Here is a 26,674-nt window from a genome sequence, read left to right as displayed (position 1 = left end):
ATCCTACAGAACAGAGCAGAACTGCCTCACAAGGCTTCCAAAGCTGTAATCTTTATGAAAGCAGACTGCCACATCTTCCTCCCATGGAGTGGCTGGTGGGCTTGAACTGCTGACCTTTTTGTTAGCAGCTGAGCACTTAAACACTGCACCACCAGGGCTCCTTACTTCTCTATTAAGGGATATTTATATGTTATTACTTTTTTTTGCTATCACAAACACTACTGCAATAAACAGCTTCATAAATACTTGCATATACATTTTTATGCATTTATGAGGACATAACTCAGGGCTAGATTTTAGAAATACATGTGCTGCCTAACATGGTATGCATATTTCATATCTTGATAAATACTTCCCAACTGCCTTCCAAAAAGCCTTCACTAATTTACAGTTCTACTAAATGGGATTAGCCATTTTCCTGAATCTTCATTAACATTCAAATGATCAAATTTTACATATTTTCTTACAATAGGGGAACATTAACTTATTGTTTCAATTTGCATTTCCCTGAGTATTAGTGAAGTGAAGCATTTTTGTCAAGTATCTCATAGCTGTATATCTTTCTTCTTTTGGAAATGATCCATTTTTCTAGTGGGCATGCTTTATATTTTGTAAACAAAACACAGTGCTACCTATTACACTTTCAGCTGTTCTTCTGGTTTAAATACATTTCTTTCAAGGCCTCTTCAAATTATACAGTTCAGAATACTATGGAAAGAGTTTCACATATTGCACACAAATCCTTTCTCCTGCTGGAAGGTAATGAAAAGTGACAGTCACTTACCAAGGTCACCAAAATGAGCAGCCTCCATGTGGCTTGGCTGCTTCTTAAGTGTTGCTGTCCTGCTGCTTGAGAAGGAGTCCATGTTGGCAGAAATGGCATTGATTGCAACATGACTTGGTCCTGCAGCCTCCAGCAAGGCATGATTTTTAGTGCTTTTCTGGGGGGAATGTACAGACATTGAAGCTATAATAAAAAAAAAATTAAAAATTAAACACAATTAGAGAGCTTAAGAGAACTTTAAAAATTATGTTTGTAACACCTCTATTAAATCAGCACATTCAAGCAAAAAATACTTAAGAGGAAGGGTAACTTAATCAGGCAGAAGACAATTGGAATGAAGTGTCCTAATATTACAAATCTCAGAATACTGTGTCAAAAATAGAACTTAAAGAGAGGGATCTTTCTTTGAGACCTTTTTCTACTAAAGATAGAAAGTACCAAAAGTCAGGAAACATCCTCAAATATGTTTCAGTTTTCAATTCCTTAATCTTTGCTTGCTTCAGGAGCAAAACTAAACTTGTAGAACAAATGCTTGTGGAAAAAAGGTTAGAAAATTTTCTTCAGAATACTTATTTTGTTTTTTGAGTAGCAAAATTTCTCAATCTAATAAAAAACATTCATGATCAAAGTTCAAGCTGCTTAATGATAACCCATTACCATCAAGTTGATTCTGACTCATAGTGACCCTATAGGACAGAGTACAACTGCCTCATAGGGTTTCCAAGGAGTGGCTGGTGGATTCTAACTGCGACCTTCTGGTTAACAGCCGTAGCTCTTAACCACTATGCCGTCAGGGTTTCCAGTTAACAGATATATGCTCTCAATCTTAGCAAATAGCGACCAGACAGAATCTGAGTAATAATTTGTAGTATTTCCTATATAGAATATATAGTACTATAATTCAGTCTATCATTCTGAGATGTGTTTATAGGATAAAGCAGATAAGAATGTGATTATCCATACCCGTTTTCCAGGTACAGGCATTCCCAGGTTACTAATGTCTGACTTAGGGTCAACATGTACTTGCCCCTTAATGTTATGTAAATTTGTTCAGTTTGAGAGGACTGAACCAACCCCTACTGGCAACAAATCCTTCACTGCAATCACCTTCACTTGCTCCATGTGTTGCTTCTAAATCACTGAAAAGGCTTCCATAGCCTTTATTGCACTAAATTACATGTAAAGCTAAATAATAACTGTATGCACCTGTTCCGACTTACCTACAAATTTGACCTAAAGATAAAGTTAAGTGGGGACCGCCTATGTCTAAATTTATCGGTCATTCAACAAGAGTTGGAGGAATTATGCAGAGTAAATGTCTTCAGATTATTTTTTTTCAATTTTAGAAGGAAGTCTTGCTTTGTTCATACTTTTGTTTTTATTTTCATGATAAATTGAAGGGAATAAAATTATTTTAGCAAGTTGACAAAAACAGCTAATTTTCTTGCACAAACAGGTTATAGATAACATTCTATAGGAACAGTAAGACTTTCTGCCTAAATAACTGTTTCTTAATTAAATGCATATGATAATGTAAAATGCTATTAATTCATTTTGCAAGGCTTTTTTTTTTTTTTTCCTCTTTTCCGGTAGAACTAGCAACTTTTTTTTTAACCTGCTCCTTCCTGATAGTCTTTCTTTGGTCTCCATGGTACTACATGCTTCTTCATTTCTTCTAATCTCCCTCTCTCTGTCATTGTTTAACACACATTTAGTAAATGCTCAGCAGCATGAATCCACCAGTTGGTCCTTTGAAACCCTACGGAGCAGTTCTACTTTGTGCTAGAGGGTCGCTATGAGTCAGTTTGACTCAACGGCAATGGGTTTTTTTGATGTCAGATATAGAGCTTCCTTTCTTGACTCCTCTTTTTCCTAAGGTTTTCTGTTCTTCTCTTACTCTTTCTGTTTGAAAGCACATTTATTCTCAAACCTTTAATTATTTTGAGAGCAATAGTTTTCAATTTTTTTTTTCAGCTGTAAGTACCTTGCTTCCCCTAAAAAAAAACTTTGAGACCCTGCAATATCTGTAAAACAGGTAAAACAAGAGCAACTGTGGTTGACTTCAGGGGAAAGTCTCATTTACTTCCTTGACATGGGCCCCTCTGCAACAGCTCCTAGGGGACACTTCATGGAAATGGAACATGGGTGTAAAACAACTGACCTGTATCTCAGACCTGTCCTTTGACCTGAGTTTCTGTCTCGTAACTCTAATTATTTACGACAAGGCATTCCCACTTTGATTTTACCATATTAAGCCCACTCTGTCCAAATATCAAACTTACCAAATCTTTCAAACTAAGTCCCCTTCTCAGTCCTGTTTCTGTTCAATTGACCAATCTTCAAAGCTCAAAATCTTAATCCCATTCTTTTTCACTGTATCTGCTCACTTGCCAAGATCTGTTTTTCCTTCAAAATGTTTAAAACACTTACTTACCTGTTTATTTTCAACACTACATCCTCAGCATAGGTCTTCCTGTATTGCATGAAAAGAACTCTTACAATCTCCATTCTACACAACTCTTCCAGACTAATCTTTCATAAATATCATATTTATAAAATCAATATCCTGCTCAAAAGCCTAAAATGGACTCCTGTTTTGTCTGTCTCAACTCTCTTTTCTGGTCTTTAAAACTCTGTCCATAAAAATTTCCCTGTACTTGTCTGAAGGGCCCTGTGCCCAATAAACCTAAAAAAACAAAACAACAGACCCATTGCCACTGAGACAATTCTGACTTACAGTGACCTTGTAGGACAGAGTACAACTGCCTCATAGGGTTTCCAAGGAGCAGCTGGTGGATTTGAACTGCCAACTTTTTGTATAGCAGCCGAACACTTAACCACTGTTCCACCACAGCTCCTATACACATACACACAAATAAGAAGCTGGACTGATAGGGAGAAAAGAGTATCTGCTCTTTCATTCAAATCCTTCAACTTTTATGTTTCATTTACATGAAGTCTTTCCTGAACTTCAGAAATCATTTGCTGATCTCAAATTCCTCTGAACCTGCAATATTTCATTTAACTAAGTGAACATATTTGAGGGCTTACTATCTTAAAACTACATAATACTTACCAATTAAGTATCTACCATGTAGTTTCTATATATATACTTTTTTTTTCTGGTAGATTATTTCATTTATCTCTCACAACAACCCTGCAAGATCAGTATTTTCTTCATTTTAGAGATGAGGAAACAAACGGAAGGAAGTTAAATACTTTGCCCTGGGGCAATGACCTAGTAAAGAGTAGAGTCAAGATTTCAACCTAGGTCTGCCAGACTCTAAAAACTCACTTTCTTACCTTGGTTAAAAACTCAGTCTCTAGAATTACGGTATAGATAAGACAACGCATGTAAAATCAATGTCTCAAAAGCATCTTCCACGTAACATACCAAAACTAAACATACAATTTCCTAAATTGATTCCTCACCAGTCACATGATTAGGCAAGCCAGGAGGGTAGTTATCATCCTTAATACCTCCCTCTTTCTTATACCTCATAGTTAATAACTCCTATCCATTTTACCTCCTAAATTAATTTCAGTTCCATCCAGATTTACTTCCATCACTATCAATCTAGCACAAGTCACCTGTGCAATTATTTGATTAATGTTCTTTACCCCCTACCAACATGAAAATTCAAAAGGGGCAGAATCCAAGTCTTTTTTGTTCACTGTTATGTCCAGTTTTTGCCTAATGCCTAAAGCAGAATAGATGCTCAACAACTCGTAGCTGTTATTATTTTGGTTTATGTGCTACTGTTCTGTGTCTGGTATTTGTTTTTCTAGCCAACCTAACAAACTTCTTGAGGGCTTGTTCCCTGTACTGCTTCTGCATTATTCTAAGGTTAATCTAAAGAGTGCTAAGCACAGATTATGTACTCTTGTAAATTGAGTACAATTGTAGAATTCTTTTAGCCTGGTAGACATTTAGAAATTAGCTAGGCTAATCTTCTCATTCTACAAATGATGAATCTGAGAAAAGTTACATGATTTACCAAGGTCATACTGTCAGTGGCAGAGTTTAGAATGAGAGCCTAGTGTGCCTGAGAAACCAAAGTTCCTTCCTCTACTGCATCAGATCTAGTCTTTGCAGGCCTCTGCTTGCTAAGGGTTTGTGCCTTCATCAATGCCAAACAGATTAATATGCTTAAAGAAGGCAGAATGAATTAATGTGGGATTCAACTTGCCTAAAATTTTCAGAATTAAGCAGACAAGGCTCCAAGGGGCCCCATTTATTCCCTATTCTCACAAATCTCATAACAAGTTATAATTAGTTTCTTTCCAACAGATTAACCACAGAACTAATATTCAGTGCTAGCCACACAACATATAAACACTGAAGAGAAAAATCTAAATAAGTAGCGATCTACAGATGTCATATAAATGCATATGAAATTTATGTGGAATGACTACGGAAACAATTTCTACTATAATTTTCCCATTCCAATCTTTGTACATTAGATATAATAAAATCACTCAAAAATACAGCAGAGATTACAGCCTAAAAACAAGCAGGCTCTATAAGGACAATATATTGATCATAACAAAGAACTCAGAATAAATTCTAAATTAAGACCACTCACCCAAAGTAAAAGAGAAGTGAAATACGTAATCATCCACACTTCTGGATAAACAACAGAAAACCAAGGTCTTATATCTGGCATTACGTTCACTCAAGTGTCAGACTGTTTAGTTAAGAGTGGAAAGTCCTCCAAATCACCAGAGACATTAGATCAGTATCTCTGTAAAGACTTCGCTTTTGTGATTTTTAAAATAAAGTCAGCCAACTGCTTTTAGGAACAATCAAATGCATGACTAACAAGGTAGAGACATTGGTTCATTGTAATCACTAGGACAGCCAACAAATGCTTAGTAAAAGCCTACCTGTGTTAGATGCAGAAGAAAATTAGAGATGAAAGTAGGAAACAAGTCACAACCATAAACAGTTGTAAAACAAGGGAGTAATGATTAATGCCAAAAGGAGATGATAACAGGGTTAAAGAGCTTATATGCAAAGCATTCAATACAATGGAAGGCTGAACTCACCTTTAACTGACTTGACATCTGAGGTCTTTTCTTGTTCTTTGCCTTTCACTATAAGATAAAAGAACATCATGACCAACTTTTTCAGTCGAGGATATCCTATACATTGTAGAAATATGACAAGATTTATTGTAACAGAGGAGAATATAAAGTTGTATAAAGCACTTAAAACTGGGAAGAAAAAAAAAACCCATTGCCTTCCAGTCAATTCCAACTCACAGCAACCCCATGTGTTGCAAAGTAATACTGCTCCATATGGGCTTCTTGGCTATAATCTTACAGAAGCAGATCACTAGGCCTTTCTTCTAAGGTGCTGCTCAGTGGGTTCAAATCACCAACCTTTAGGTTAGTAGTCACACACCAACCATTTGCACCAACCAGGGACCTGTATAAAGTACTTGTTGTATGCCATGGAGGCAATTCAGACTCAGAGCGACCCTATAGGCTAGAGAAGAACTGTCCCATAGGGTTCCCTAGGCTGTAGATTTTATAGGAGTAGATCACCAGGTCTCTTCTTCCATGGAGCAGCTGGTGGCTTCAAACCACTGACCTTTTAGTTAGTAGCTAAGTGCTTAACCAGTGTGCCACCAGAGCTCCTTGATAAAGTACCTAGGGTGGACTCTTTGCCTTGGAAGGCAATCAGTTGTCAGGGAAGGTCTCTCTAAGAAAAGTACTCTTAGAGCAGTATTCAGCTAAAAAGCATTTGGAGTGCTTACGGAGAAACGACGTGGCCTGGCAGTTAAAGAGTTTGTGTGTTCCTTTGGTGTCTGGTGTTTGGGGTCTTAAACACCAGCAAGTAGCCATCTAAGATGCATCAACTGGTCTCAACCCACCTAGGGCAAAGGAGAATGAAGAACACCAAAGACATAAGGTAAATATGAGCCCAAGAGACAGAAAGGGTCACTTAAACCAGAGACTACATCAGCCTGAGACTGGAAGAACTAGATGGTACCCGGCTACAACCAATGACTGCCCTGACAGGGAACACAAGAGAGAATCCTTGATGGAGCAGAATAGTGGGATGCAGACCTTAAATTTTCACAAAAAGGCCAGACTTAATGTCCGACTGAGAATAGAGGGACCCTGGAGGTCACGGTCCCCAGACCTTCTGTTAGCCCAACACTGGAATCATTTCCAAAGCCAACTCTTCAGGCAGAGCTTGGACTGGACTATAAGACAGGACATGATACTGGTGAGGAGTGGGCTTCTTGGCTCAAGGAGACACACGAGACTATGTGGGCAACTCCTGTCGGAAGCGAGATGAGAAGGCAGAGGGAGACAGGAGCTGGTTGAATGGACATGGGGAACACAGGGTAGAGAGGAGTGTGCCATCTTATTAGGAGAGCAGCTAGGAGTACATAGAAAGGCATATATTAGTTTTTGTATGAGAGACTGACTGGATTGGTAAACTTTCACTTAAAGCACAATAAATGACAAAAAAAAAAAAAGAAAAAAGGTTGTGTGCTCTGGAAGCAGGGCCAAGATGGCGGAATAGGCAGATGCTTCCTATGGTCCGTCTTCCAACAAAGACCCCCAAAAAACAAGTGAATCGATTATACATGACCACCTATGACCCCTGGATATCAAAGTTTAGGAATCTGGACTGAGCAGCAGGGAAGAGAGAGACAATTCAGAAGCAGTGAAGAGATAACAGACCTGACCTACCTGACATCCTGCAAGCTGGAATGTTGGGTGCATGTGGGCTGAGGCAAGCAGTAGTGTCTAGGATGCATTTTTACCACGTTGGGAGAAACCAAGCAGTATAGAATCTGCATAAGTCTCCAGAGTTGGGGGGGGGGGTAGTGGCGCTGGATCTGCGAAGATTAAGTGCAAGCCTCTAACCTACAGTGCCAGATCAAAACAACCCTTCTCCCTCGGGGAAGTGCTCTCTTCATCTCACCTGCCCTCTTCCCACTCTGCTCCTGTTAGACAAAGTTCAGTGGTTGAAGCATGCCCGGGCTGGAAGTGGGACCCCTCATGCCTAGCCAGTCTCCAGGCTTTGGGGAGGGAACAAATAAACAAAAACAAAAAAGGAAATCACTAGCTCCCCTAACCTGGGCCCTTAGGGCCAAGTGCACCCAAAGCAGTCTCACAGCTTTAAAAAAAATTGCCATGCCTCCTAAGCCTGAAACTCAGGGCTGACACTGCTCATTTGCCTAGGCACAGGCATAAAGGTCCAAGGACTTCAAATGCCTTTCTGCCCTGCTTGGACCTGTGTGGGCACATTCATTAGAATAATACAGCAGGATATATACCTGAAGCCTATTCTAAACTTCAGCAGCTAAGGGGGAGTGGCAGATTCCCTGCCCATGAAGCAGGGTCCTGCCTACTCACATCAGGGGCCTGAGGATTGGCGGCTTCGCCTACTACACCTAGCCACCCACAACAGGGGCTTGAGAATAAGCAGTGTCACCCAGTACTTACAGCCAACAGTGCTGGGTGCCCAAAGTTCAGCTGCAAAAGCCACCCACCTACATGCACTAGCATACAGGGCAGCCATCGGTTCCCTGCGCTGCTCAGCACATAACCCCCTACTGCAGCCAGATACCTGTGCCTGCTCCAATCACCCTTATGTACCACTGCCCATCTAGGATACCAGGTGAGAGCTTGCCCCATGCACTGGTTGACCGACAACCAGGACATCTGAGCTGAATTCACATGAGAAAAGCAAACAGACTCTCAGGCTCACATACCTAGTAGCAGCTCTAATCACCTGATGAGGGGATGTAAGAGCCTTAAAGACCCAATAATCAAAGTAGGTCACATGCCCAGCCTACTTGGGCATATCAAAACAAGACGCTAGGACACGTTAAGCAAACATTCAATAAATAAGCATAAAAACTTACTGATGGCTCAGAGACAACAGTCAATATCGAATCACATAAACAGGCAGACCATGATGGCTCCAATAAGCTCCCAAAACAAAGAACCAGGAAACCTCCCAGAGGAAGAGAAAGTTTGGAATTACTGGAGGTAGAATTCAAAAAGATTAATATACACAGCCCTTCTAAAGGTCAGCAAGGAGATCAGGCAAAATGCAGACCAGGCCAAGGAACATAGAGACAAAGCAATGGAGAAATTTAATAAAGTTATACAAGAGCAAAATGACAAATTTAACAGGTTGCTAGAATCTATAGAGAGATGGCAAATAGGAATTCAGGAGATCAACAATAAAATTTCAGAATTAGACAACTCAAAAAAAAGTCATAGGAGTAGAATTGAGTCAATGTAAGTCAGAATTAATGACATTGAAGATAAAGGACTTGACACCAACTTATTTGAGAAAAAATTAGATAAAAAAAAAAAAAAAAAAAGAAACCCTAAGAATTATCTGCAGCTCTATCATGAAGAATAAACTACAAGTGACTAGGCGTGGGGGGAGGGAGAACTGAAAATACAGAGAGAACTGCTGAAGCTTTGTTGGCAGAAAACTTTCCTGATATCATGAGAGATAAGAAGATTGTTTATCCAAGAAGCTCCCTGAACCCCACACAGGGTAGATCCCAAAAGACAGTCACCAAGACATATTATAATCTAACTTGCCAAAACCAAAGAGAATTTTAAAGGCAGGTAGCCCACCACCACTGCAGCTAGAGACACAACAAAAAATCACCTACAAAGGACAGTAGATAAGATTAAACTTCGACTATTCAGCAGAAATCATGCAAGCAAGATGGCAATGGGATGACATATATAAAACACTGAAGGAAAAAACTACCAGCCAAGAATTATATATCCAGCAAAACTATCTCTCAAATATGAAGGTGAAATTAGGGAATTTCTAGATGAACAGAAGTTAAGGGAATTTGTAAAAACCAAACCAAAATTATTAGAAATACTAATGGGAGTCCTCCACTTAGAGAATCAATAATGTCAGATAATGACCCAAGGCTACACAGGATAGAACAACTGGATATCAACCCAGATAAGGAAGTTACAAAAAGTCAAAGCTAAAACTTTTTTTTTTTTAAACACTGAAAATAGAGAAACAGAGACGTCAGTATGTAAAAGATGACAACGTTAAAACAAAAAAGTTTCTAAAATAGTGTGGTCATAGAACTTTCATACAGGGAGGAAGTTAAGGTGGTATCAAGAAATAAAAGATTGGTTTAAAAGTAGAAAAAGAGGTAAATTTTAAGGTAACTACAAAGGAAATTAACAAACCTACACATCAAAACAAAAAAAAGAAAAATATAAAGACTCAGCAAACACAAAATCAACAACAATGAAAAATAGGGAAAAAAATACATAAAACAGAATGACTCAGCACAGAAAATTAAGTGGAACAAAGTAACTGTCAACACCACAAAAAAATACATCAAAATGACAACACTGATTTCATACCTATCAATAATAACACTGAATGTAAATGGACTAAACGCAACAAAAAACAGACAACGAGTGGCAGAATGGATAAAGGGTCTCTAAAACATAGCACGATCCATCTATGTGCTGCATACAAAAGACATACCTTAGACTCAAAGAATCAAACAAACCAAAACGCAAGGGATGGAAAAAAATATAGCAAGTAAACAATTTAAAAAAGAGCAGGAATGGCAATATTAATCTCTGACAAAATAGACTTTTAAAGCAAAATTCACCATAAGGATAAGGAAGGACACCATGTAGTGATTAATGGGTCAATATACCAGGACATAACCACAAGTATTTATGCACCCAATGATAGGGCTCCTAAACACATAAACTCTAACAGCATTGAAAAGACAGATAGATAGCTCCACAGCAGTAGTAGGAGATGTCCACACACCACTTTCGGTGAAGTACAGAAAATCTTGAAAGAAGCTCAGTGAAGACATGGAAGATCTAAATGCCAAAATCAACCAACTTAGCCCAATGCACAAATACAGAACACCCTACCCAACAGCAGCCAAGTATAATTTCTTTTCCAATGCACATGGAACATTCTCTAGAATAGACCATATATTAGGTCATAAACCAAGCCTTAACAGAATCCAAAGCAACAAAATATTACAAAGCATCTTCTCTGATCATAAAGCCACGAAAGTAGAAACCAATAAAAGAAAAAGCAAGGAAAAAAAATTAAATACATGCAAACTGAACAAACCTTGCCCCAAAACTACTGGATTATAGAAGAAATCAAGGACAGAATAAAGAAATAAGATAAAATGAGAATGAAACACATTCCACCAGAACCTTTGGAGCACAGCAAAAGCAGTGCTCAGAGGTCAATTTATAGCAATAAATGCACACATCCAAAAGGAAGAAAGGGTCAAAATCAAAACATTAACTCTACAATTGGAACAAATACAGAGCAGCAAAAGATGCCCTCAGGTACCAGAAAGCAAGTAATAAAAATCAGAGCAGAAATAAAATAGAGAATAGAAAAACAATTGAAAGACTCAGAAAGACCAAAAGCTGGTTCTTTGAAAAGATCAATGAAACGGATTAATCACTGGCCAAACCGACAAAAGAAAAACAGGAAGGAAGAAAATAACCCAAATAAGAAATGAGATGGGCAATATCACAAGACACGCAACTGAAATTAAAAGAAGCATAACATAATAATATGACAAATTGTATTCCAACAAATTTGAAAACCTAGAGGAAAATGACAAATTTCTAGAAACACACTACCTACCTAAACTAAAGGTTGAACAACTAAGTAAACCTATAACAAAAGAAGAGACCGAAAAGGTAATTTAAAACTCCCAACCAAAAAAAGCCCTGGCCCTGACGACCTCACTGCAGAGTTCTACCAAATTTTCAAAAAGAAGAGTTAACACTATTACTACTAAAGGTATTCCAGAGCATAGAAAAGGACAGAATACTCCCAAACTCATTCTATGAAGCCAGCATAACCCTGATACCAAAACCAGGAACAGACACCAGAAAAAAAGGAAATTACAGACCAATATCCCTCATGAACATAGATGCAAAAATCCTCAACAAAACTCTAGCCAATAGAATTCAACAACATATCAAAAAAACAATTCACCATGAACAAGTGGGATTCATAACCAGGTATACAGGGTGCTTCAACATTAGAAAAACAATCAATGTAATCCATCACATAAATAAAACAAAAGACAAGAACCACATGATCTTATCAATCAATGCAGAAAAGGCATTTGACAGTGTCTAACACTCATTCATGACAAAAACTCTCAGGAAAATAGGAATACAAAGAAAATTGTTCAACGTGATACAGGTGATTAATACAAAGCCAACAGCAAACATCATCCTAAATGGAGAGTCTGAAAGCATTCCCCTTGAGAATGGGAACCAGACAAGGATGCCCTTTATCATCACTCTTATTCAACATTGTGCTGGAGGTCCTAGCCAGGGCAATTAGGCTAAAAAAGGAAATAAAGGGCATCCGAATTGGTAAGGAAGAGGTAAAAGTATCTCTATTTGCAGATGATATGATCTTATACACAGAAAACCCTAAAGAATCCACAGAAAACTACTGGAACTAATAGATCAGCAGAATATCAAGATACAAAATAAACATACAAAAATCAGTCGGATTCCTCTACCCAACAAAGAAAACGTCGAAGAGGATACAGCCAAATCAATACCATTTATAACAGTCCTCAAAAAAAACAGTCCTCAAGGAGATAAAATAGTTAGGAATAAATCTAACCAGTGATGACAAAGACCTATACAAAGAAAAGTACAAGACACTACTGCAAGAAACCAAAAGAGATCTATATAAGTGAAAAACATACCTTGCTCTTGGATAGGAAGACTCACCATTCTGAAAATATCAGTTCTACCTGAAGTGATCTATAGATACAATGCAATCCCAATGCAAATTCCAATGACATTTTTAATGAGATGGAGAAACAAACCACCAACTTCATATGGAAAGGGAAGAGGTCCTGGATAAGTAAAGCATTACTGAAAAAGAATAACAAGGTGGGAGGTCTCACACTACCTGATTTTAGAACCTATTATACCGCCACAGAAGTCAAAAAAGCCTGGTACTGGTACAACAACAAATACATAGACCAACAGAACAGAATTGGAAATCCAGACATAAATTCATCTACCTATGAGCAGCTGATATTTGACAAAGCCACAAAGTCTGTTAAATGGGAAAAATACACTGTCTTTAACAAATGGTGCTGGCATAACTGAATATCCGTGTGCAAAAAAAATGAAGCAAGACCTGTACCTCACACCATGTACAAAAACTAACACAAAATGGATCAAAGACCTAAATATAAAATCTAAAATGATAAAGAACACAGAAGAAAAAATAGAGATGTTAGAAACTATAATACATGGCATGAACAGAATACAAACCATAACTAAGAATGCACAAATACCAAAAGAGAAATTAGATAACCAGGAGCTTCTAAAAATCAAACACGCTAATCCAAAGACTTCATAAAAAGAGTACAAAGACTACCTACAGCCTAGGAAAAAGTTTTTAGCTTCGACATATCTGAAAAAGGTCTAATCCCTATAATCTACAAGATGCTGCAAAACCTCAACAACAAAAAGACAAATATTCCAATTAAAAAATGAGCAAAGGATATGAACAGGCACTTCACAGATACATGAGGAAATGCTCATGATCATTAGCCATTAGAGAAATGCAAATCAAAACTACAATGAGATACCATCTCACCCCAACAAGGCTAGGATTAATCGAAAAAACACAAAATAATAAATGTTGGAGGGGTTGTGGCAAGCCTGAACACTTATACACCACTGGTGGCAACGTAAAATGTATAACCACTTTGGAAATCGATGTGGTGCCTCCTTAAAAAGCTAAAAATAGAAGTATCGCAGGATCCGGCAATTCCGCTCTTTGGAATATATCCTAAATAAGAGCCATCACACGAATAGATATATGCATAGCCATGTTCATAATAGCAAAAAGAAGGAACCAATCAAGAAGCCCATCAATGGAAAAATGGATAAACAAATTATGGTACATACGTACAATGGAATACTATGGAATGATAAGGAGCAAAGAAGAATCTGCAAAATATCTCACAACAAGGATGAATCTGGAAGGCATTATGCTGAGTGAAATTAGTCACAACAGGACAAATACTGTATGAGACCACTATTATAAGAACTCGAGAAATAGTTTAAACAGAGAAGAAAATATTCTTTCATGGTTATAAGAGGGGGGAGGGAGGGAAAGTGGGAGGGGGTATTCATTAATTAGATAGTAGATAAGAACTACCTTAGGTGACGGGAAAGGCAACACACAATACAGGCGAGGTCAGCACAACTGGACTAAACCAAAAGCAAAGAAGTGTCCTGAATAAACTGAATGCTTCAAAGGCCAGCGTAGCAGGGGCAGAGGTTTCAGAACCATGGTTTCAGGGTATATCTAAGTCAATTGGCATAATAAAATCTATTAAGAAAACGTTCTGCATCCCACTTTGGAGAGTGGCATCTGGGGGTCTTAAACGTAGCAAGAGGCCATCTAAGATGCATCCATTGGTCTCAACCCTCCTGGAGCAAAGGAGAATGAAGAACACCAAGAACACAAGGTAATTATGAGCCCAAGAGACAGAAAGGGCCACATAAACCAGAGACTACGTCAGCCTGAGACCAGAAGAACTAGGTGGTGTCCGGCTACAACCGATGACTGCTCTGACAGGGAACACAACAGAGAACCCCTGAAGAAGCAGGGGAGCAGTGGGATGCAGATCCCAAATTCTCATAAAAAGACCAGACTTAATGGTCTGAGACTAGAAGGACCCCGGTGGTCATGGTCCCCAGACCTTCTGTTGGCCTAGGACAGGAACCATTCCCAAAGCCAACTCTTTAGACAGGGACTGGACTGGACAATGGGTTGGAGAGGGATGCTGGTGAGGAGTGAGCTTCTTGGATCAGGTGGACACTTGAGACTATGTTGGCATCTCCTGTCTGGAGGGGAGATGAGAGGGTAGAGGGGGTTAGAAGCTGACAAAATGGACATGAAAAGAGAGTGGAGGGAGGCAGCAGGCTGTCTCAGGGGAAGAGCAATTGGGAGTACGTAGCAAGGTGTATATAAGTTTTTGTGAGAGAGACTGACTTGATTTATAAACTTTCACTTAAAGCACAATAAAAATAAAAAAAAGAACTCAAGAAAAGTTTCAAGCACAGAAGAAAACATTCTTTGATGGTTACAAGGGTGAGGAGAGAGGGAGAGGGGAATTCTCTAACTAGACGGTAGACAAGAATCATCTTGGGTGAAGGGAAAGACAACACAATACAGGAGAAGTCAGCACAACTGGATTAAACCAAAAGCTAAGAAATTTCTTGAACACAACCAAACACTTCAAGGGACAGACTAGCTGGGCCTGGGGGCTGGGGACCATGATTTCAGTGGGCATCTAGGTCAACTGGCATAACAAATTTTATTAAGAAAATGTTCTGCATTCCACTTTGGTTAGTGGCGCCTGGGTTCTTAAAAGCTTGCAAGCGGCCATCTATGATGCAGCAATTGGTCCCAACCTGCTTGCAACAAAGGCGAATGAACCACACCAAAGACACAAGGAAAACAGTAGCCCAAGAGACAAAGGGGCCACATAAACCAGAGACTCCATCAGCCTGAGACCTCAAGAACTAGATGGTGCCTGGCTTCAGTGACTGCCCTGACAAGGAACACAACAGAGCATCCCTAACTGAGGAGGAAAGTGTGGAACAGAACTTAAACTCACATAAAAAGAACAGACTTAATGGTCTGAGACTGGAGGAATCACTAAGGCCATGGCCCGTGGATGCTATGTTAACCCAGAACTGAAACCATTCCCAGAGACCACTCTTCAGACAAAGATCAGACTGGACTACAAAACATAAAGTAATACTTGTGAAGAATGTGCTTCACAGTTCAAGCAGATAAACAAGACCAAATGGGTGGCTCCCGTCCGGAGGCAGGATGAGAAGGCAGGAAGGGACAGGAACTGGTTGAATGGATATGGGAACCCAGGTTGGAAAGTGGGAGTGTGTGCCACATTGTAGGGTTCGCAGCTAATTTCATATGACAATATATGTATAAAATTTTTGTATGAGATTAACTTGAGCTGTAAACTTTCACCTAAAGTACAGTTTTAAAAAAAAAAGCTTGCATGTTCTGCAGTCAGAACTGTTGTTGCTAGCCCCCGCTGAGTCAGCCCTTACTCAAAGCAAACCCTTACAACAGAACCAAAAAAAAAAAAATGCTGCCAGGTCCTGCACCATCCTCATTACCAATTATGGATCAGACTGTTGTAATCTATGGTTTTCTAGTGGGTTCAAATTCTGGCTCTGCCATTTATTAGCCATGTGATCTTGAACAAGTTACTTTATATTTCTGTCTCAATTTTCTTCATGTATAAAATTAGATCAATAATAATACTCACCTTTGGGGGTTGCTCATGAAAATATAAATACTTGTAAAGGGCTCAGAAGAGTAACTAGTGCAAAGTAAATTCAGGATAAATGTTAACTACTATTATTACCATGTGCCACTCACTGTAGTGACTACTAGAAGCACTGCAAAGAAAATGAGTGAGTTCTTTGGTTGTGTATCACATCTTATTTCTGTATTACACGTGACATCAAATACAAACATTCTAAAGTTGAAAACATTTTAAACTTCTAATACTCAATGTTCAACAACTTGTTTCCATGAACAATCATACACAAAACAGATACAATGGCAAAAAAACACTGAAATTCTACTGCAGATAAGCTAACAGTATAAAATCCAAGAAAGAAATGTGCATGACAGCTTAATTAAGCCAAGAGTGAACTGTTAGAGGGTGTGACATAAGACAATTTTTAACCATCTTATTTTTCCTGTTTTTTCAACATTTAACTTTTTAACATTACCGTGAAAAACTTATCAAAAAAAAAAAAAAATCAGCATCTCTACTTGTACTCTTAAAAGTTGAAAAGTCAGCAGTAGCAGGAAAAAACTAGCCCTCAGAGTGTCTGATATGTCAATCCATCAGTAAGTATTTGAATGCCAAGTATGTGCCAGACACTCTCCAGGCACTGAAAAGATGTCAAAATTACGTAAATGTGTACAAGCTGACACAGACAAAAATAAGTAAGATCACTTCAGGAAGATAAAATAAGGAAACGCAGTAGGCTGACAGGTATTTGCAGGCCTCTCAGCAGCATTTTCAAATTGCTACATCTCCAGCTTGAAGCATTAACTTCTCTTGGCTTCCATGACACTCGACGTTCCTGGTTTTCTAGCTGTTCCTTCTCAGTTTATCCTTCTGCTGACTTCTTTACCCACTGGGAGTTTCTCAGGGATAGGCTTTGGGTTCCTCTTTTCACTACATAACCAGTTGCCATCGAGCAGACTCTGACTCTTGGCAGCCTCATGTGCGTCAGACCAGACTTGTGTTCTGTAGGTTTTCAAAGGCTGATTTTTAAAAAGTAGATCACCAGGCCTTTCTTATTTCCCAGGCACCTCTGGCCAGACTCAATCTTCCAGCCTTTCAGTTAGCAATGGAGAATGTTAGCCATTTACACCACCAAGGAACTCCTTCCACTTCACAGACATATGCATTTTCTGGATAATCTTACCCTTTTTTTTTTTTTTCTCATACATAGTAATCCATTTTTTCATTAAAAATACACTATGAACATTTCCACACATGCCATTAAGCATTCTTTTGTGACATCCTTAAAACATGCTGCACAGAATTTCAGTTTTTAAAAATAATATTTTAGGAAGCAGTGCCAAGATGGTGGAGTAGTCAGGTGCTTCCGGTGATCCCTCTTACAACAAACCCACTACCACTGCCAACGAGTCGATTCCGACTTACAACAAAGATCCCCCAAAAACAAGTGAAACTGTTATATATATGACAAGCTAGGAGCACTGAACACCAAAGGAAAATTTAGGAAATCGGACTGAGTGGCATGGGGAGGGAGAGATGGTTTCAAAGCAGCGAGGGATTGCTGGACCTGACTTGGCGGGAACCAGTGCCCCTCAGGCATGACCTCTTGAAGCGACGGTGGCAGGGCCAGTGGCAGCATTTGGGACTCGGTTTCCTCATGGAGAGAAAGCAAGCTGCACAGTCTACTCAACCTCCAGAACCAGAGAAGAACGATGCTCTCGGAAAAAGCTAAGTACTTGCGTTTCTTTTACCATGCTCCCAGCCCAAGCCAGCTTTGGTGGCTGTTGATTTCCCTGCCCCTGAGATATGTCCTGCTATACTCCCTGAGTCATTCTCCCAGCCTTGGAGAAGGAACAAATTCACAACTGGGGGAGAAGGTAATCTGCCAGCTCCACTAGGCTGGGATGCACAAGACAGAAGTAGCTCCTGTCCTGGCACAAATGGTACACGGACTTTAAATACCTTTCACCCATGCATGGACTTGTATGGGCCCATTTCAGGAGATTAGGCCCTTGCCGGCAGACTGCAATGGTGTATGTGCTTGGTATCTGACTTCAATTGTTTCAGCTGTGGGGTAGAGATGTAGGCTTTTGATGTTTGAAACTGCTTTGCCTATTAAACAGGGTCCTCACATACATCAGGGGCCTGAAGACTCGTGGCTTCACCCAAGTCACCTAGCGACCCATGGGGTCCAAGGATAAGTGGTGCCTCCCAGTCCTTACAACCAAAATCACTGAGTGCTCATGGTCCAGCTGCAAAACCCATCCACCTGTGTACTCTAGGTAACAGGGATGCACTTTCCTCACAGACACTCACGGGATGGTTGTCAGTCCCTGCCTTGTTCAGAGCATGACACCCTGCTGCAACCAGAAACTTGTGCCTACACATATCATCCCTGCCCTCTAAGACTGTAGGACGGAGCCTGTACCGCACACTTGATAATCAACTAACTGGACACCTGAGCTGAATCCATACAAGAAAAGTGAATGAACTCCTAGGCTCATATACCTGTTAACAGCTCTAGCCATCTAGTGACAGGATGTTAGAGCTTCAAAGGTGCAAATAATCAAGCTAGCTCACTAAAGAAGCCTATATGGGCATATCAAAACAAAACAAAGAAGCTAGGACACAGTAACCAAACATATAAATTAATACAATAAGTTATAGATAGCTCAGAGACAACAGTCAATATAAAATCACATAAACAAGCAGACCAAGATCGCTTCAACAAGCTCTCGAAACAAAGAATCAAGGAATCCTCTGGATGAAGATATATGCCAGGAATTAACAGATGTAGAATACAAAAGATTAATATACAGACTCTTCAAGAGATCAGGAAGGAGATCAGGCAAAACGCAGAACAAGCCAAGGAACACACAGATGAGGCAGTTGAAAAAATTAAAAAGGTTATTCAAGAACATAATAAAAATTTAATAAACTGCAAGAATCCACAGAGAGACAACGATCAGAAATTTAGAAAGTTAACAATAATATTACAGAATTAGACAAATCAATACAAAGTCAGATGAGCAGAATTGAGGAAATGGAATGTAGTGAGATTGAAGACAAAACACTTGGCACCAATATATTCAAAGAAAAAATGGACAAAAAAATTGAAAAAACCCTAAGAATTGTACGGGACTCTATCAAAGGAAATAACCTACAAATGACTGAAGTACCGGAACAGGGAGGGATAACAGAAAATACAGGGAGAATTTTTGAAGATTTGTTGGCAGAAAACTTCCCTGATATTATGAAAGATGAAAAGATATCTATCCAAGATGCTCAGTGAACTCCACATAAGGTAGATCTCAAGAAAGTCACCAAGACATATTACAAAGAAACTTGCCAAAACCAAAGATAGAGAATTTTGAGAGCAGCTAGAGAAAAACGAAAAGTTACCCACAAAGGAGAGTCAATAACAATAAGCTTGGACTAACAGGCAGAAAACCAAGCAGACAAAAAGGCAATGGGATGGCTTATATAAAGCACTACAGGAATACTATTGCCAGCCAAGAATCATATATCCTGCAAAACCGTCACTCAAATATGAAGGCAAAATAAAGACGTTATCAGATAAACAGAAGTTTAGGGCATTTGCAAAAATCAAATGAAATCTACAAGAAATACTAAAAGGAGTTCTCTGGTTAGAAAATCAATATGAGATATCAACCCAAGACTAGAACACAGGACAGAGCAACCAGGTATCAACCCAGATACCAAAATTACAAAAAAATTAAGATAAAATGATAAAAAACAGGGAAACAGCGATGTCATTATGTAAAAGATGACAACATTAAAACAATAATGAGGGACTAAAAAATCTAGTCAGAGATCTTTCATATGGAGAGGAAGTCAAGGCGAAATAAAGAAAAGTTTAGCTCAAACTCAGAAAAATGGGGGTGATATTAAGGTAACCACAAAGAAGACTAACAATCCTACACATCAAACTAAAATACAAGAAAAACATAAAGACTCAGCAAAAACAAAATCAACAAGTAAGAGGAAGAGACAATAGATGAACTACTCAGCACAAAAAATCAAGTAGAAAAAAGAAACTGTCAACAACACACAAAATAAGACTTCAAAATGACAGCGCTAAACTCATACCTATCCACAATTATGCTGAATGTAAAAGGACTAAATGCACCAATAAAGAAACAGATAGTGGCAGAACGGATTAAAAAAACATGATCCGCCTATATGCTGTCTACAAGAGACACACCTTAGACTTAAAGACATAAACAAACTAAAACTCAGGATGGAAAAAATATACCAAGCAAACTACAATCAAAAAAGAGCAGAAGTGGCAATATTAATCTCTGCAAAACAGACTTTAAAGTTAAATCCACTACAAAGGATAAGGAAGGAGAATATATGATGATTAAACGGACAATATACCAGGAGGATATAACCATATTAAATATTTACACACCCAATGACAGGGCTTCAAGATACATAAAACACTCTAACAGCACTGAAAAGTGAGACAGACAGCTCCAGAAAAACAGTAGCAGACTTCAACATACTGCCTTCGGTGAAGAACAGGACATCTAGAAAGAAGCTCAATAAAGACACGGAAGATCTAAATGCCACAATCAACCAACTTGACCTCATAGACATATACAGGACACTGCAGCCAAGTATACTTTCTTTTCCATTGCACACGGAACATTCTCTAGACCACATATTAGGTCATAAAGCAAGCCTTAACAGAATCCAAAGCACTGAAATATTACAAAACATCTTCTCTGACCAAAAAGTCATAAAAGTAGAAATCAATAACTGAAAAAGCACAGAAAAAAAACCAAACACTTGGAAACTGAAGAACACCCTGCTCAAAAATGACTGGATTATATAAAAATTAAGGATGTAAGAAATAAATTCATACAATCCAATGAGAATGTAACAATTCCTATGAGAAACTTTAGGACACAGTTAAAGAAGTGCTCAGAGGCCAACTTATAGCAATAAATGCACACATCCAAAAAAGAAGGGCCAAAATCAAAGAATTATCCCTACAGCTTGAACAACTAGAAAGAGAGCAACGAAAGAAACCCTCAAGCACCAGAAGAGAGCAAATAATAAATATTAAAACAGAATTAAATGAAATGGACAACAGAATAACAATTGAAAAAGTAAACAACAAGACCAAAAGCTGGATCTCTGAAAAAATTAACAAAACTGATAAACCATTGGACAAACTGACAAAAGAAAAACAGGAGAGGAAGCAAATAAACCGAATAAGAAATAAGATGGGCGATATCACAAGATACCCAACTGAAATTAAAAGAATCATATCAGATTACTATGAAAAATCACACTCTTATCAACTTTCAAAACCTAGAAGAAATGGGTGAATGTCTAGAAACTACCTACCTAAACTAACATAAACAGAGGTAGAACAACTGAATAGAGCCATAACAAAAGAAGAGATTGAAAAGGTAATTTAAAGACTCCCAACAACAACAACAACAAGCCCTGGCCCTGAAGGCTTCACTGGAGAATTCTACCAAATTTTCAGAGAAGAGTTAACACCAACTACTGCTAAAGGTATTTCAAAGCATAGAAAAGGATGGAATACTCCCAAACTCATTCTAGGAAGCCAGCATATTCCTGATCCCTAAACCAGGTAAAGACACCACACACACAAAAACAAAATTACAGACCTATATCCCTCATGTACTCAGATGCAAAAATCCTCAACAAAATTCTAGCCAAAAGAATTCAACAACACATCAAAAAAAAAAAAAAAAATTCACTAAGACTCAGTGATATTCATACCAGGTCTGCAGGGATGGTTCAACATTAGAAAAACAATTCATGTAATCCATCATATAAGTAAGACAAAAAACTCTCAGCAAAATAGGAACAGAAGGAAAAGTCCTCAACGTAATACATGGCATTTACACAAAGCCAACAGCCAACATCATCCTAAATGGACAGCGTCTGAAAGCGTTCCTCTTGAGATCGGGAACTAGGCAAGGATGCCCTTTATTACCCTTATTCAACATTATGCTGGAGGTCCTAGCCACAGCAATTAGGCTAGGTAAAGAAACAGAGGGCATCCAGATTGGTAAGGAAGAAGTAAAAGTATGTCTATCTGCAGATGACATGATCTTGTGCACAGAAAACCCTGAGGAATCCTCGAGAAAACTACTGAAACTAATAGAAGAGTCCATCAGAGTTATCAGGATACAAGATAAACATATAAAAATCAGTTGGATTCCTTTACACTAACAAAAAGAACATCAGAAAGGAAATTGCCAAATCAATACAATTTAGCCCCCAAGAAGATAAAATACTTAGGAATAAATCTTACCAGAGACATAAAACATCTATACAAAGAAAACTACAGGACACTACTGCAAGAAACCAAAAGAGACCTACATAAGTAGAAAAAAATACCTTTCTCATGAACAGGAAGACTCAACATTGTAAAAATGTCTGTTCTATCGAAAGCAATCTATAGATACAATGCAATTCTGATACAAATTCCAATGACATTTTTTAATGAGATGGAGAAACAAATCACCAATTTCATATGAAAGGGAAAGAGGCCCTGGAGAAGTAAAGCATTACTGAAAAAGAAGAACAAAGTGGGAGGCCTCACACTACCTGATTTTAGAACCTATTATACCACCACAGTACTCAAAGCAGCCTGGTACTGGTACAACAACAGATACATAGCCCAATGGAACAGAATTGAGAATCCAGACATAAATCCATCCATATATGAGCAGTTGATATTTGACAAATGCCCCAAAACAGTTAAATGGGGGAAAAGACAGCCTCTTTAACAAATGGTGCTGGCATAACTGGATATCCACCTGCTAAAAAAATGAAACAAGACTCACACCTCACACCATGCACAAAGACTAACTCAAAATGGATCAAAGACCTAAATATAAAATCTAAAACGGTAAAGATCATGGAAGAAAAAATAGGGACAATGCTAGGAGCCCTAATACATGGCATAAACAGTATATACAAAACATTACTAACAATGCACAAACACCAAAAGAAAAACTAGGTAGCTGGGAGCTCCTAAAAATCAAACACCTATGCTCATCCAAAGACTTCATCAAAAGAGTAAAAAGATTACTTATTGACTGGGAAAAAGTTTTTAGCTATGACAATTCCAATCAGCATCTAATCTCTAAAATCTACATGATACTGCAAAAGCTCAAAAGCAAAAAGACAAATAACTGCATTAAAAAATCGGTAAAGGAAATGAACAGGCACTTCACCAAAGAAAACATTCAAGCAGCTAACAGATACATGAGGAAATTCACACTATCAGTAGCCATTAAAAAAAAAAAAATTTTTTTTTAGCCATTAGAGATATGCAAATTAAAACTACAATGAGATTCCATCTCACTCCAACAAGGCTGGTATTAATCCAAAAAACGCAAAATAACAAATGTTGGAGAGGGTGTGGAGAGACTGGAGCACTTCTACACTGCTGGTGGGAATGTAAAATGGTACAAGCACTTTGGAAATCGATTCTGCGCTTCCCTAAAAAGCTAGAAATAGAACTACCATACAATCCAGAAATCTCACTCCTTGGAATATATCCCAGAGAAATAAGAGCCTTTATATGACAGATATATGCCCACCCATGTTCACTGCAGCACTGTTTACAACAGCAAAAAGATGGAAGCAACCAAGGTGCCCATCAACAGATGAATAGATAAATTATGGTATATTCATAAATGGAATATTACACATCAATAAAGAACAATGATGAATCCATGAAACATTTCATAACATGGAGGAATCCGGAAAGCATTATGCTGAGTGAAATTAGTCAGCTGCAAAAGGACAAATATTGTATGAGACCACTATTATAAGAACTCAAGAAACAGAAAAAGTACTCTTTGATGGTTACCAGGGTGGGGAGGGAGGGAGAGAGAGGGGTATTCACTAATTAGATAGTAGATAAGAACTATTTTAGGTGAAGGGAAAGACAACACACAATACAGGAGAGGTCAGCAAAACTGGACTAAACCAAAAGCAAACAAGTTTGCTGAATAAACGGAAGGATTCGAAGGCCAGAGTAGCAAGGGTGGGGGTCTGGGGACCATGGTTTCAGGGCACATCTAGGTCAACTGGCATAATAAAATATATTAAGAAAACATTCTACATCCCACTTTGGAGAGTGGGGTCTGGGGTCTTAAATGCTAGCAAGCAGCCATTTAAGATGCACTAACAGGTCCCAACCCACCTGGAGCAAAGGACAATGAAGTACACCAAAAAAAAAAAAAAAAAAAACACAAGGTAATTATGAGTCCAAGAGACAGAAAAGGCCACATAAATCATACACTATGTCAGCCTGAGACCAGAAGAGCTAGATGGTGCCTGGCTATAACTAATGACTGACCTGACAGGGAACACAACAGAGAATCCCGATGGAGTAGGAGAGCAGTGGGATAAAGTTCTCAAATTCTGATAAAAAGACCAGACTTAATGGTCTGACTGAGACTAGAAGGACCCCAGGCATCATGGTCCCCAGACCTTCTGTTAGCCCAATAGTGGAACCATTCCCAAAGCCTTCAGACAGGGATTGCACTGGACTATATAAGACAGAAAATGATACTGATGAGGAGCAAGACCCTTGGCTGAAGTAGACACACGAGACTGTGTGGGCAGCTCCTGTCTGGAGGGAGATGAGAAGGGTACAGAAGCTGGCAGAATGGACATGGGGAATATAGGGTGGAGTAAAGAAGTGTGCTATCTCATTAGGGGGAGAGCACCTAGGAATACGTAACAAAAAACCCAAACCCATTGCCATTGAGTCAATTCCGACTCATAGGGACCCTACAGGACAGAGTAGAATTGCCCCACAGTGCTTCCAAGGAGTGCCTGGTGGATTTGAACTGCTGACCTTTTGGTTAGCATAGCAAGGTGTATATAAATTTTTGTATGAGAAACTGGCTTGATTTGTAAACTTTCACTTAAAGTGCAATAAAAATAACAAAAAAATAATACTTTATTGTGTTTACAGTGAAGACTTACACAGCAGTTTAGGATCTGAACAATTTCTATACAAGTTGTTCAGTGGCATTGGTTACATTCTTCACAATGCGTGAACATTCTCATTGTTTCTGTCCCTGTTGTTCTATTTCCATTAATCCAATATCCCTGCCCCTTACATTCTTATCTTTATCTTAAAGTAATTATTGACCATTTGGTCTCATACAGGGCATTTGATAGTCATTACTTCAAGTGATAGTCATTACTTCTTGAGCCAATCTGTTATTTAGCTACAAGGTGACCTCAGGGGTTAGTTTCAATTCAAGGTTTGAAGAGTATCTTAGGGGAACAATGTCAGCGTCCTCTGGTCTCAAGCAGTGGAGTAGGGTTTTTTGTTTTTGTTTTTTTCTCTTTTAGGAATTTAAGGTTCTGTTCCACTTTTTTTATTTTATCCATTCTTAAGGTTTTCATTATCATAGACACATTGTGACTCCTAAATTTATATCTCCAGCGTAAATTTTTTTTAAAGGAAGAAGAGTTTTATTCAGCATATATTCAAAATGGCAAAAGTGGGAAGCAGACAAGCATGCTTCTACAGCCACGTCTACCCAAGTCCAGAGAATATTACAGAACAGGCAAGAATGGGAAAACGGACAAGCACGCTGCCACAGCCACGTCTGCCCAAGTCCAAGGAACGTTTCAGAATAAACGAGACTGGGAAAATGAACAAGTATATCAGTGTAAATCTTTTTTGACCTTTGAATTCATATAGCTAACCACCTACTAGCTATCTTCCATAATTCCATTTGTCTAAAACTGAACATACCATCTTTTCCCAAACCTGTTTCCACCTTACTCTTCATGTTCTCTCATGAATGATAAAAATCTGGGAGTCATGCTTAAGAGCTGTCTCTCCTTTACCTCTCACACCCAAATCACTCTAAGACCAGTTGATTCTACAATAAAAATACACCTCCACAGTTCCGACTGTTCTGCCCTCAGTGCACGCCCCTCTTACCAATCTGATCGCCTACATAACACTATGTGACGCTTCAAGCACAAAAGTATACACACAAACCCAACTTTATCAAATATTAGCATTCTGCCTTATTTCCTTTCCCCATCCAAGTATTGTATGTATAGTTAAAAGTTCCTATGAATCACTCACTGCCTGATCCCATTACTTTTCCTCCCTCCCAGAGATAAACACTTCCCTAAATTAGACATTTTGTTTAGCCATGCACGTTTTTAGACTACTAGCACATATGACAGTATCAAAAAATATAATTCCGTACATCTTTAAAAATTACATAAATGACATTCTTCTATACATACCTGACACTTGTATTCATTTAATAATTTGACATGTGTCTATACTAATGCAAGTCTAGTTCATTCATGTAGCTCAAGTTCATTCAACTGCTGAATTCCTTTAAATGAAAATACCTTTATCCATTTTTCTACTGATGAACATTTAGGTTACTTTCTATTTTTCACTATTGTCTTCCTATGTATACATACAAGAAATCCTCTAGGA

At 38.5% G+C, this 26,674-nt stretch overlaps 1 protein-coding gene across 2 annotated transcripts in view; it reads right to left on the bottom strand.

Moving 5' to 3' along the window:
* AKAP10 (A-kinase anchoring protein 10) overlaps positions 1–26,674 on the bottom strand; it is a 196,493-nt gene that overhangs the window by 158,286 nt on the left and 11,533 nt on the right. The window contains exons 2-3 of one of the 2 annotated variants that reach the window (XM_049874620.1): positions 5,834–5,881; positions 785–967 (exon numbers count right to left, since the gene is read on the bottom strand). In XM_049874620.1, the coding sequence (XP_049730577.1) occupies positions 785–967; positions 5,834–5,881 (231 nt within the window). The remainder of the gene's footprint in view (positions 1–784; positions 968–5,833; positions 5,882–26,674) is intronic. The other variant, XM_049874621.1, reaches the window with a different exon arrangement.

This window comes from Elephas maximus, chromosome 2 (genome assembly GCF_024166365.1).
Source record: "Elephas maximus indicus isolate mEleMax1 chromosome 2, mEleMax1 primary haplotype, whole genome shotgun sequence".
In the NCBI taxonomy this organism is placed as follows: domain Eukaryota; kingdom Metazoa; phylum Chordata; class Mammalia; order Proboscidea; family Elephantidae; genus Elephas; species Elephas maximus.
The sequence above is the reverse complement of the archived record's forward strand: the minus strand, read 5'-3'. Positions and strand labels throughout refer to the sequence as shown.